At 42.6% G+C, this 12,532-nt stretch overlaps 1 protein-coding gene across 1 annotated transcript; it reads left to right on the top strand.

Annotated features, from left to right (window-relative positions):
- The first annotated feature begins 10,900 nt into the window (after nt 1-10,900).
- Nucleotides 10,901-12,494, top strand: LOC114115576 (nucleosome assembly protein 1-like 1). Its single transcript, XM_027971637.3, has one exon. It carries the CDS (start codon nt 11,021-11,023, stop codon nt 12,191-12,193), a length of 1,173 nt encoding a protein of 390 aa, XP_027827438.1. The 5' UTR covers nt 10,901-11,020; the 3' UTR covers nt 12,194-12,494.
- The last annotated feature ends 38 nt before the right edge of the window (nt 12,495-12,532 follow it).

Raw genomic sequence — 12,532 nt, 5'->3', positions numbered from 1 at the left:
TATGGAAAATAGAGTTGGGGTGTTGCTCCACATCCGGGTCTGAGAAGGCCCACCAATTCTCTCAAACCCACCCTTCCTTGGGCTCAGGGCCTCAGCCTTCAAGCAGCTCTTCTCTCAAGCTTCAGTCTAAGATTTCTCTATCCCACTCCCCAGACTAGGGCCCGAGGGTGTGTGCATTCAGTCGCTCAGTGGTGTCTGACTCTTTCGCAACCCTATGGACTGTAACCCCACCAGGCTCCCTAGTCCATGGGATTTCCCAGGCAAGAATACTGGAGTAAGCTGCCATTTCCTTCTCCAGGGGAGCCTCCCGACCCAGGGATCGAACTCTTGTCTCCTGTATCCCCTGCATTGCAGGCGGATTCTTTACCACTAGCGGTACGTGGGAATCCCTGCTGCCCAAGGGGTCACTCCCTAAAATACAACTGCCACTGTCTTTTTCCTAAAATATACCTGAAATTGATCATATGCTTACCAAAGCATTATATTACTGTGAACATATATACACTGAGAGATGCAGGTTTGTTTGTCAACAGAATCATACTTAGAAAAAACACAATGGAATTAATTTTTTCTCTTGAAAGAAGAGCAAAATGATCTTCCTATTTTGAAAGGTCTGACATGCTTTTCACTACTGTAGGAGCTACCCAGAGTTGAAATAAACAGCAGCAGTTCTAAGAAATTTCAGGTGGCTGACAGAGCTAAACGGAGTTTGACAGACAAGTGATGGGTCTGGGAATTTTCAAGTTTAAAGCGCAGCACTGCTGTGATGTTGAATCTTCAATTCAGCATTTTGACATGCCTGGCAATGCCCTGATCAGAAACATAGAATCAATGACTAGTCTTTAGCAATAGCGAGGTTTGTTTCTGCTTGAAACACAGGCCAACAATATGTGGGTGCAGCTCAGAGGGAACCAGCACCTGAGGTGGTAGCCCTGGGCCTGAGTTTCCTCCAGGCAGCACAGTGGTTGGGAGAAGCTGACTGTGCCCCAAGGGATTCAAGGTCATCATCAACAAGACTATGCCCCGGGGGATTCAAGATTATCATCTGACAAGCATCAGATCCCAAGGATGAGCTAATAACGATAGCACATGTCCCGAATAATAAAATGAGGATGTTAATATTTACTGCCTGTATAGTGTATGCAAGAAACAGCACTTTATGTGCATTCAACCAATCTAAGATCAGATGTTGCTATTTTTTACTCTTTTTATGGTAGTAATTCCCAACATTCCATCTTCATTTCTCTTCCCTTCACATATGCAAGCTTTTTTTTTTTCCCTGAGTGGATGAGAAACTTGGGAGACAGAGAAATTAGGAAACTTGCCTGAACTTGAAAAGTAAGTGGTAAAGAAATGATGCAAGCAAAAGGAAAGTAAGGCCGAAACCCAGAGAGTGAGGTGTGAGCCAAAAAAGAACAAGGATGGAGGTCAGGATGGAGGAGGGAAAGGGATAGGTTGAGGCAAGCGGGTGGTAGGTACTAAGGCCGAGAAGAGTTACAGAGCACTGATGTCTCTTTGAGCTGCATCCTGGAGTGTAACAGAAAGGAGAGTGGCTGCTGAGGGGTGGGTGCAGAACTGAGGGGTGTAAAGGAAAAAGTATGCTGATATAAAGATGTTCAGAATATTGTGTTTTTTACTTTATTGTGGTAAGAATGCTTAACATGAAATCTACCCTCTTAATAAATGTTTTAGTGTAAAATACAGTACTGTTAACCATAAGCCCGATGTTGTACAGCAGATCTCTAGAACATATTCATTTTGTATAACCAAACCTTTAGACCTGTTGAATAGCTTTTTATCTCATCAGTCATTCAATATGTGTTTATTGTACACTTAGCATCTTAGTCCATTTGGGCTGATACAACAGAGTGCCACAGACTGGGTGGCTTGTAAACAACAGTTTTATTTCTCATGGTTTCCACAGCTGTAAGTCTGTGATCTCTAAGGGTGCTGGCATGGTCTAGATCTATGGAGAGAGCCCCCTTCCAGGTGGCAGACAGTTGACTCTTCATTATATCTTCCCCTGGCCGAAAAAGCAAGAGCTCTCTGCAATCTGTTTTATAAAGGCTCTCATCCCATTCATAGGGCTCCACCCTCATGACCTAATCACCTCCCAAAGGCCCCACCTAATACCATCACACTGAGTGTTGGGATTGCAACATATGAATTTTGGAGGAAACACATCGATCCATAGCACCTACTATGGGCCAGTCACTGTTCCAGGAGCAGCATTGCAAAAAGTAACTAATGTGCTGGCTTTATTGAAGTTACAAGCTAATGGAATAATAATATATTAAATATTATACCATAAAAACAGTAGATCTAATATGCCCTGCTATCACACTCAGCTGTTTTCAAGCAAAACCCCAGTGGAGCCAGATTAGGAAAATTAAGAGAAAGATAAAAGGGAAAAACAACAACTTTTTATCCTGCAGGCCAAGCCCCTTCCCCTGCCTACCAGAGACCTGGTACGACTAACTCTGCCAGCATGAATAGAGTCTTCCAGAAGCTTAGAGTGGGAGCATTATCAAAGTTACTTAGGCCAACCTCCTCACCTTCTGGTTTTTGAATCCCCTTATAAAAAAGTTGTATGGGATATGTTTGAATATCCTGCAGGAAACAAAACTTTTTACTTCTCAATACAATCCACTTCAGAGAAGATTCGTTTTAGTTTTGTTTACCCTTTATATTGATCTCTGTAAGAGTTCATCTTGATCCTGGATTTGTTATTAAAAGTATTTTATGATCTCAGTTTTGGGTTACCCACATTTAATGAAAAACTACCTTCTGAATCACTGGTGTTCAAACTATGTTCTACAAAGCCCTGGATGAGCAGGTGAGAGTGGAGGCTTCTACAAGTCACTAGCCAGCCCCCTAACCATCTGCTCACTCCTGGTGGTCCCAAGAAGAGCTCCTCTTTTACCTGTTTAGTTTTTTTTTCTCTTAAGCTTCTATAGCAGATTTCATTAGAAGAAAGGGTTGTACAGTTAGAAAAAAGTTTGAAAACTCCTGCTCCAGATATTCATCCACTGAAGTCATTAGCATAAATGCAGAATTGAACAGAGCTGAGAACAGGGTGCTAAGACATACATCCCTGAATGTCAGCAGCAATCACTAACATCTTGGGTAGAGCTGGGAAGCCACCTATGAACCAACATCAGTGTTCTACAAGATCCCCAGGAATTAGGAAATGTCTCCCTAAAGCTGCAAGCATCTCCCTGAAACTGTCAGCCTGCGTTCTGTGATTCACCATTTTGTCAGCACCACTGGTTCTCATCCCGCCTGGGAGTCTAATGGTCTCATTACAATCAACTAGGAAATTTTCAAAACTGCCACTCCTCCTCCAAAAAATAAAGTAGTGTTATCATGTAAGCCAGCAATTTCACTCCTAGATCTATACCCAGGAGAAATGAAAGCATACATTCGCATAATAACTTGTACAAAAATGTTCAAAATAATAGCGTTATTCACAGTAGCCAAAAAATGGAAATAATCCAAATATTCACCAATTTATGAACGCATAAACAAAATGTGGCATATTCATACAGTAGAATATTTATCCAGCCATAAAAAGGAACGAACCACCAATCCCTGCTGCAACATAGATGAACCTTGGAAACGTTATACAAAGTGAAAGAAGCCAGACACAAAAGGTCCTATATTATATCATTCCATTCCTAGTAAATGTCCAGAATAGGCAAATCTATAGAGACAGAGAATCAGTGAATAGATGCCTAGGGCTAGGAATGATGGGAGGAGTAGGGATGAAGGCTAAAGACCATAGATTTCTTTTTAAGAGTGAAGAAATATTCTAAAATTGATTGAGTGATGGTAACACAATTCTGTGACTATACTAAAAAGCTCTGAATTTCATACATTAGGTGGATTATGTAGTATGTGAATTACATATTAGTGAAACTATTAGAAGAGGAAAAAAAAGTCCTTCCACTACTCAGGCTTTAAAACTGGTTTGCAGTGGGGCTTTAGCTCCCACATGATCCAAGACCAAAAACCACTGATTCTAACCATGGCTCAGGAGGAACTGACTGATTTTGAGGGAGGCCATGCTACCTCTCAGTGGTCACCCCAACCTTCACTCTAGACACACATCAGCTACTCCTTTAATGTTCCTTCCCAGAATTCTGCCTGCATTTGAATCCAACCCACAGTTTGCGAGTACCACCTTCTTCCTCCTTCTGCAACTCATATTACTGACCTGTGCCTGGTCTCCAGCATCGCCACCATTTACACAATGCCTTGTGCATCTTCAGCAGGACCAGGAATGCTCATTCTCAAGTTTCCTTCTATACCTTGAGGAACTAACTGACAGAACTATGAACCTCTGAACGCAAATGAAGCTGTTTAGTTACCATCTCTTCATTCACCAGAGGATGGTACATTTGCAGAAGCTCACCATAGACTGTGAAGTCCTCTTGCTGCATTTCTGAGCTTTGGCCACCCTTAGTTATATTAATGCTGGCTTTCAGAATCCTGATCCATCAGCTACATCCCTAGGCCTGGAACACTGGGTGCATTCCTTGGCCTTCGTAACGGCAGGATGTTTTTATAAGGCTGCAGTTCAGGGTCCATTAAGAACCTACGAGCTTTCTTCCAGCCGATCTTTGGGTGTTCTCCTCTGCATTTAGGGAGCTTAAAAATCCCGTGATAAGTTTCCTGGCTTTTCTTTTTCCTACCTCAGAAACAGAGAACAGACCTGAATGTGCTATATCTCTCCTCTTGCCCCAGGAAATATCTGAATATCTTACAGCTCCACAGAATCACCATATCCTAAAGCAATTAGTTCAGTCTATAGCTAATAAGAACTGTACAAAAATGATCTTCATGATCCAGATAATCACGATGGTTTGATCACTCACCTACAGCCACACATCCTGGAATGTGAAGTCAAGTGGGCCTTAGGAAGCAGCACTATGAACAAAGCTAGTGGAGGTGATGGAATTCCAGTTGAGCTATTTCAAATCCTAAAAGGTGATGCTGTGAAAGTGCTGCACTCAATATGTCAGCAAATTTGGAAAACTCAGTAGTGGCCACAGGACTGGAAAAAGTCAGTTTTCATTCCAGTCGCAAAGAAAGGCAATGCCAAAGAATGCTAAAACTACTGCACAACTGCACCCATCTCATATGCTAGTAAAGTAATGCTCAAAATTCTCCAAGCTAGGCTTCAGCAGTACATGAACCGTGAACTTCCAGATGTTCAAGCTGGTTTTAGAAAAGGCAGAGGACCAAGAGATCAAATTGCCAACATCCGCTGGATCATTGAAAAAGCAAGAGAGTTCCAGAAAAATATCTATTTCTGCTTTATTGACTATGCCAAAGCCTTTGACTGTGTGGATCACAATAAACTGTGGGATATTCTGAAAGAGATGGGAATACCAGACCACCTAACCTGCCTCTTGAGAAACCTGCATGCAGGTCAGGAAGCATCAGTTAGAAGTGGACATGGAACAACAGACTGGTTCCAAATAGAGAAAGGAATACATCAAGGCTGTATATTGTCACCCTGCTTATTTAACTTATATGCAGAGTATATCATGAGAAACGCTGGGCGAGATGAAGCACAAAATGGAATCAAGATTGCCCGGAGAAATATCAATAGCCTCAGATATGCAGATGACACCACCCTTATGGCTACAGAAAGTGAAGAACTAAAGAGCCTCTTGATGAAAGTGAAAGAGGAGAGTGAAAAAGTTGGCTTAAAGCTCAACATTCAGAAAACAAATCATGGCATCTAGTCCCATTATTTCATGGCAAATAGATGGGGAAACAGTGGGTGACTTTATTTTGGGGGGCTCCAAAATTACTGCAGATGGTGACTGCAGCCATGAAATTAAAAGATGCTTACTCCTTGGAAGGAAAGTTATGACGAACCTAGACAGCATATTAAAAAGCAGAGACATTAACTTTGCCAACAAAGGTCTGTCTAGTCAAAGCTATGGTTTTTCCAGTGGTCATGTATGGATGTGAGAGTTGGACTATAAAGAAAGCTGAGCATCACAGAACTGATGCTTTTGAAGTGTGGTGTTGGAGAAGACTCTTGCGAGTTCCTTGGACTTCAAGGAGATCCAACCAGTCCATCCTAAAGAAAATCAGTCCTAAATATTCATTGGAAAGACTGATGCTAAAGCTGAAACTCCAATACTTTGGACACTTGATGTGAAGAACTGACTCATTTGAAAAGACCCTGATGCTGGGAAAGATTGAAGGTGGGAGGAGAAGGGGACAACAGAAGATGAGATGGTTGGATGGCATCACCAACTCAATGGACATAAGTTTGAATAAACTCCCAAGAGTTGGTGACGGACAGGGAGGCCTGGCAGGCTATAGTCCTTGGGGTCGCAAAGAGTCGGACATGACTGAGAAACTGAGCTGAACTGATAGCTAGTAATTGAGAACACTGGTCTTGTTATCAGATAGAGCTGAGTTGTAATCCTGATTCTGTTACTTGTTAGAGGAATGGCCTTGGGAAAAACATTTTCAAAGCCTCAGAGTCCTCGCCTATAAATTGAAGGTAATAAAGCCTACCTGGAAGGACTGTCATAGAGATTAAATTGTAACAGCAGTCATACGTAAAATAGAGAGCCAATGGGAATTTGCTGTATGGCTCAAGAAACTCAAACAGGGGCTCTGTATCAACCTAGAGGGGTTGGATGGGGAGGGAGGTGGGAGGGACGTTCAAAAGGGATGGGCTATGTGTATACCTATGGCTGATTCATGTTGAAGTTTGACAGAAAACAACAAAATTCTGTAAAGCAATTATCCTTCAAGAAAAAAATTAATTAATTAAAAAAAAATGATAACAGCAGAAGTGGCGTGCTTGCCTCAGAATGGGCATGAAATAAATTGCTAGTAATTGGTTCTTCCCAGGCAGTTGTATTCCTAGGAGATCTAGCCCTTTTCTCAAGATCTCCCTGCTGGTTTACAGGACATTGCCTCCCCTCAACTAGATCCAAGGCAGCCTATCCCATAAACATGCAGGCCTCTAGTACCAAACACCTGTCCTTATCCTCCAAACCAACCTGTCTCCTAGGGGGAAGGCAGAGCGAATGATCCCTTTTCTCTGATTTCCTCATCAGCCCCGACAATATCTCCATCTTGGGATGCACTTGTAACTGTCTTCAGAGGATCTGCTCAGGCCCATGCTCCCCACTCCATACCCTCCTGGTCCTTCCTTCCTAGGCTGCAAGCCACTCCTGGGGGCAGGACCACCTGGAATCTTCCCAAAGTCCCTGTGCTAAGACATCTAAACTCTCCCACATATCGCCTTGCCATTTAGACCAGGAGTGTCTGGCTCAGAAGTGGCCACTTTTCTCCTCCAGTGATTTCCAGGAAATTTATAATACAGATTACTTGAAATAGAATTCGAGTCACCGTGAAACAGAATTCACGGCACCTGGTATCTGGCAGGAAGTGTTGGAATAAATCATTAAACAGCGGTTAAAGCTTCACCGGCCCAGTTTAAATGCATATTTTTCATGCTGTCTTTTCAGGGAGAAATGGTCTCCTCTTCCCTCCCTCTGCCTTCTTATAACAGCTATGTTTATGGAATGCTTACTGATTGTTCCCAGGTCATACAGCTAATAACTGGCAAATTTAGAATTCAGCTGTACAGAGTTGAATGGCGTCTCCTCCAGCGTTCATTGGAAACTCAGAATGTGACCTTATTTGAAAAGTGTCTTTCCAGATGTAACCAAGTTAAGATAGTTTCATCCTGGGTTAAAGTGGGCCCTAAACCCAATGATTAGTGTCCTTTAAAAAAAAGGACATTTGGAAGCAGACATAGGTAGAAAACAGGGAAGGCCACGCCAAGAAGGAGGCAGAGACTGAAGTCATGCAGCCAGAGCCAAGAAAGGCCAAGAATTGCCACAGCAGCCGCCAAACACTAGGGAGAGGTGCAGAGTTAACCTTTCCTAGGGCCTTCAGACGGAGAAGGCAATGGCACCCCACTCCAGCACTCTTGCCTGGAAAATCCCATGGACGGAGGAGCCTGGTGGGCTGCAGTCCATGGGGTCGATAAGAGTCAGACACGACTGAGCAACTTCCCTTTCACTTTTCACTTTCATGCATTGGAGAAGGAAATGGCAACCCACTCCAGTGTTCTTGCCTGGAGAATCCCAGGGACAGGGGAATCTGGTGGGCTTCCGTCTATGGGGTAGCACAGAGTCGGACATGACTGACGCGACTTAGCAGCAGCAGCAGGGCCTTCAGACGGAGCTGTGATGGTTCTGCCAGTCTTATATTTCTAACCTCTAACTGCGAGAGAATACATTTCTGTTGTTTTATACCCCATGTATGGTAATTTATCAAGGCAGCCCTAAGAAACTAATACCCTAAGTCCGTCAGACACCAAACATCTTCATTTTTAACCACTCTGATATACTGTCTTATGTTTGTCATGCCCTAACTGTATCCTTCATAGTCCATTTATCAGATGCCTTGTATTTCATAGAAAGAGGCAGAGGATGAGTCTAGAGGTCAAGATGAGGATGGAGGGGGTGGGGAAAAGGTAGAAGTATTGCAAAGTAGAGAATGGGCAGGATGATTTTCTTTAATCTGTGCCCTATCCTCATTCTGTCTCTTCCTATAATAGAGCAGAGAAAGGGGAAGTAATTTGCTTATGAAAGGATGATGCACTTGAATGCAAGCAGGCATGGGAATTGCAAGGCCTGATGTGAACTAGCTCTGTGACCAGGCACATGACATTCAGATGTGGCTGCTCTGACATAGACTATGTGACTTAGGAACATTGCAATATGGCCTTAAAAACAAAATATCAACCTTTTGGCTTCCTCATCCCACCCAACCCCTTATCCTCATTTTATAACTTCCATTCTGACAACATTTTAGTTGAATAAATGGAAAAGGGAATAAATAAGGAAGAAGGCTGGAGGTGTCAGAAGTGAAATGGTAGTCAACAAGGAAAGAGTCAGATGCATAGTAAGGGTCATAAAGAAGGCTCAAGAATCAGCAACTAATCAAATATTAGTCTGCCACTAATATTTGGCAATAAAAAAATATAACAGAAGCAAATGCAGCAAAATATCCTACTTGTTAAATCTTGGTAAGGAAAATAGGGTGTTTGTAATACTATTTTTTATAATTTGGTGTGTTTGAAGTATTTTGTTTAAAAAAGAACAGAAGAACAGCAATCTCAGATTTTCATGGTGGTTCAGTGGTTAAGAATCCACTTGTCAAGGCAGGGGACACGAGTTCAATCCCTGGTCCCAGAAGATTCCACATACCACAGGGCAACTAAGTCTGTATTCCAAAAGTACTGAAGCCCATGCTCCACAACAAGAGAAGCCACTGCACTAAGGAGCCCAAGCACCACAACTAGAGAAAGCCTGGGAGCAGCAGCAAAGACACAGTAAAAAAAAAAAAAAAAAAAAAAAAAGCCCACAGCCAAAAATCCTGAATAAATAAATAAGTCTTAAAAGAACAGCAACCTCATAATGATAATACCCTATCAAAATGCATGTAGCAAATCAGCCTCATTCAAATCCCTTTGCTTTGATAGGTTCTGAGCCCCCTCTTTCATCAGCAGAGCAGTTATGGTTTATTGCCATACACAGATGGATCAAACCCTTGGAGAGAACCTGTGGAAATATGCATGAAAAGACAGAAAATAGTCATGTCACTAGGCTCTGCACTCCTGCTCCTGAGAACTTATCCAAAAGAAATGATAATTCAAAAGAAAAAAGGCCTGGGGAATATGTGGATAAAAAATTTAGGGACAAATTTGTTATAACAATGAAAAATTAGGAATAACTTGAGGACCTGCATACAGATTTCTCAAGAGGCAGGTCAAGTGGTCTGGTATTCCCATCTCTTTCAGAGTTTTCCACAGTTTATTATGATCCACACAGTCAAAGGCTTTGGCATAGCCAATAAAGCAGAAATAGATGTTTTTCTGGAATTTCTTGCTTTTTCGATGATCCAACACATGTTGGCAGTTTGATCTCTGGTTCCTCTGCCTTTTCTAAAACCAGCTTGAACATCTGAAAGTTCACGGTTCACGTATTGTTCACGTATTAGGACTTCCCTGGGGGCTCAGACGGTAAGAGCGCCTGCCTACAATGTGGGAGACCCAGGTTCAATCCCTGGGTTGGGAAGATCCCCTGGAGAAGGAAATGGCAACCCACTCCAGTACTCTTGCCTGGAAAATCCCATGGGCGGAGGAGGCTGGTAGGCTACAGTCCATGAGGTCGCAAAGAGTCAGACACAACTGAACAACTTCGCTCACTTGAGGTCACCATGGGGAAGAACTTACCACTGCTCCCAGCCTGGTGACACCACTCTCATCTTTGCTGGGATCACTCTGGTAGCTTCCAGCTGATCTCTCTGCTTCCACCCTATATATCTATAATTTATTCTCTACTCAGCCACCAGAGTGATTCTTTGAAAAGGAAATGAAATCACTTCCCCACTTCAAAATGTTCTCACCACCTTTGCTATTACCAGCCCCATTAAGAGCCACCACCTTCCAGGCCAGATGATGGTGATAGCTCGCTATCTGGTCTCCCCTCTCCCATCTTCCTGCCCCTCAAGGCAACAGTGAAAGTGTTCCTTTTTCAAATTGTAAATCGGATCATATCACTCCTCTGTGCAGAACCCTCCAGTGGCTTCCCGTCTGACTCAGAGTATGCCCATATGACTCAGAGCAAAGTCAAAGTAAACTTTTACAGTGGCACACAAGGACTTTATCCCCTCCCCAGTCAAACTGGATCCTCTTCTTCGACTGTTTCTCTTCTCATTGTATTCTTTCTCCGTATGTCTACATGGCTCATTCCCTCAGTTCCATGAAGTAGTAATTCCAATCTTCCTTCCTCAATAAGGTCTTCATTAACCAGCCGATTTAAAATTTTACTGCTCCAGCTTTCTTAGCGCCATCTGCTCGCGGCGCCGCCTCCTGCTCCTCCCACCGCCGCCCTGAGTCACTGCCTGCGCAGCTAGGGCCGCTCGGCTCCCCGCGCTCGCCACGGATACTTGGCATTTGTACAACATGGCAGACATCGACAACAAAGAACAGTCTGAACTTGATCAAGATTTGGATGATGTTGAAGAAGTAGAAGAAGAAGAAACTGGTGAAGAAACAAAAATCAAAGCGCGTCAGCTGACTGTTCAGATGATGCAAAATCCTCAGATTCTTGCAGCCCTTCAAGAAAGACTTGATGGTCTGGTAGAAACACCAACAGGATACATTGAAAGCTTGCCTAGGGTAGTTAAAAGACGAGTGAATGCTCTCAAAAACCTTCAAGTTAAATGTGCACAGATAGAAGCCAAATTCTATGAGGAAGTTCATGATCTTGAAAGAAAGTATGCTGTTCTTTATCAGCCTCTGTTTGATAAGCGATTTGAGATCATTAATGCCATTTATGAACCTACAGAAGAAGAATGTGAATGGAAACCAGATGAGGACGATGAAATTTCGGAGCTAAAAGAAAAGGCCAAGATTGAAGATGAGAAAAAGGATGAAGAAAAAGAAGATCCCAAGGGAATTCCTGAGTTTTGGCTGACCCTTTTTAAGAATGTCGACTTGCTCAGTGATATGGTTCAGGAACATGATGAGCCTATTCTGAAGCACTTGAAAGATATTACAGTGGAGTTCTCAGATGCTGGTCAACCCATGAGTTTTGTCTTAGAATTTCACTTTGAACCCAATGAATATTTCACCAATGAAGTGTTGACAAAGACATATAGGATGAGATCAGAACCAGATGATTCTGGTCCCTTTTCTTTTGATGGACCAGAAATTACGGGTTGTACAGGGTGCCAGATAGATTGGAAAAAAGGGAAGAATGTCACTTTGAAAACGATTAAGAAGAAGCAAAAACACAACGGACGTGGGACAATTCGTACTGTGACCAAAACAGTTTCTAATGACTCTTTCTTTAATTTTTTTGCCCCTCCTGAAGTTCCTGAGAGTGGAGATCTGGATGATGATTCTGAAGCTATCCTCGCTGCAGACTTTGAAATTGGTCACTTTTTACGTGAGCGTATAATCCCAAGATCAGTGTTATACTTTACTGGAGAAGCTATTGAAGATGATGATGATGATTATGATGAAGAAGGTGAAGAAGCGGATGAGGAAGGGGAAGAAGAAGGAGATGAGGAAAATGATCCAGACTATGACCCAAAGAAGGATCAGAACCCAGCAGAGTGCAAGCAGCAGTGAAGCAGGATGTATGAGGCCCTGAGGATAACCTGCACTGTAATAGCCTAAACACAGCTATTATTTACTTACAGCCTTATGTTTTTGTATTTTCTTGGTAGACTCAGAAGTTTTTTTTAAAGGAAAGGAACTGATATTTTAAAGACCAGATTTGCTCTACTTAGCATTTTAACTAGTTTTTCTGCCAGCCGCATCGAGTGCGCAGAATCTCTCACGCATGCTCGTCCGTTGCTATATAGCTTGGTTCTTCCTGGAATATTTTTATCATGTAACTGTTAGATTAAAGCTATGAAAGTGAACAGAACTGTGAAATGAACCCGATTTTTTTGTCTTGCTAAGTTT

The sequence above is a fragment of the Ovis aries genome, chromosome 1, assembly GCF_016772045.2.
Source record: "Ovis aries strain OAR_USU_Benz2616 breed Rambouillet chromosome 1, ARS-UI_Ramb_v3.0, whole genome shotgun sequence".
In the NCBI taxonomy this organism is placed as follows: Eukaryota; Metazoa; Chordata; class Mammalia; order Artiodactyla; family Bovidae; genus Ovis; species Ovis aries.
This window is presented reverse-complemented; position numbering and strand designations above follow the sequence as displayed.

Excerpts from the sequence above, each read along its gene's own strand:
- LOC114115576 (XM_027971637.3), top strand. The coding sequence starts at position 11,021 with ATGGCAGACATCGACAACAAAGAACAGTCTGAACTTGATCAAGATTTG.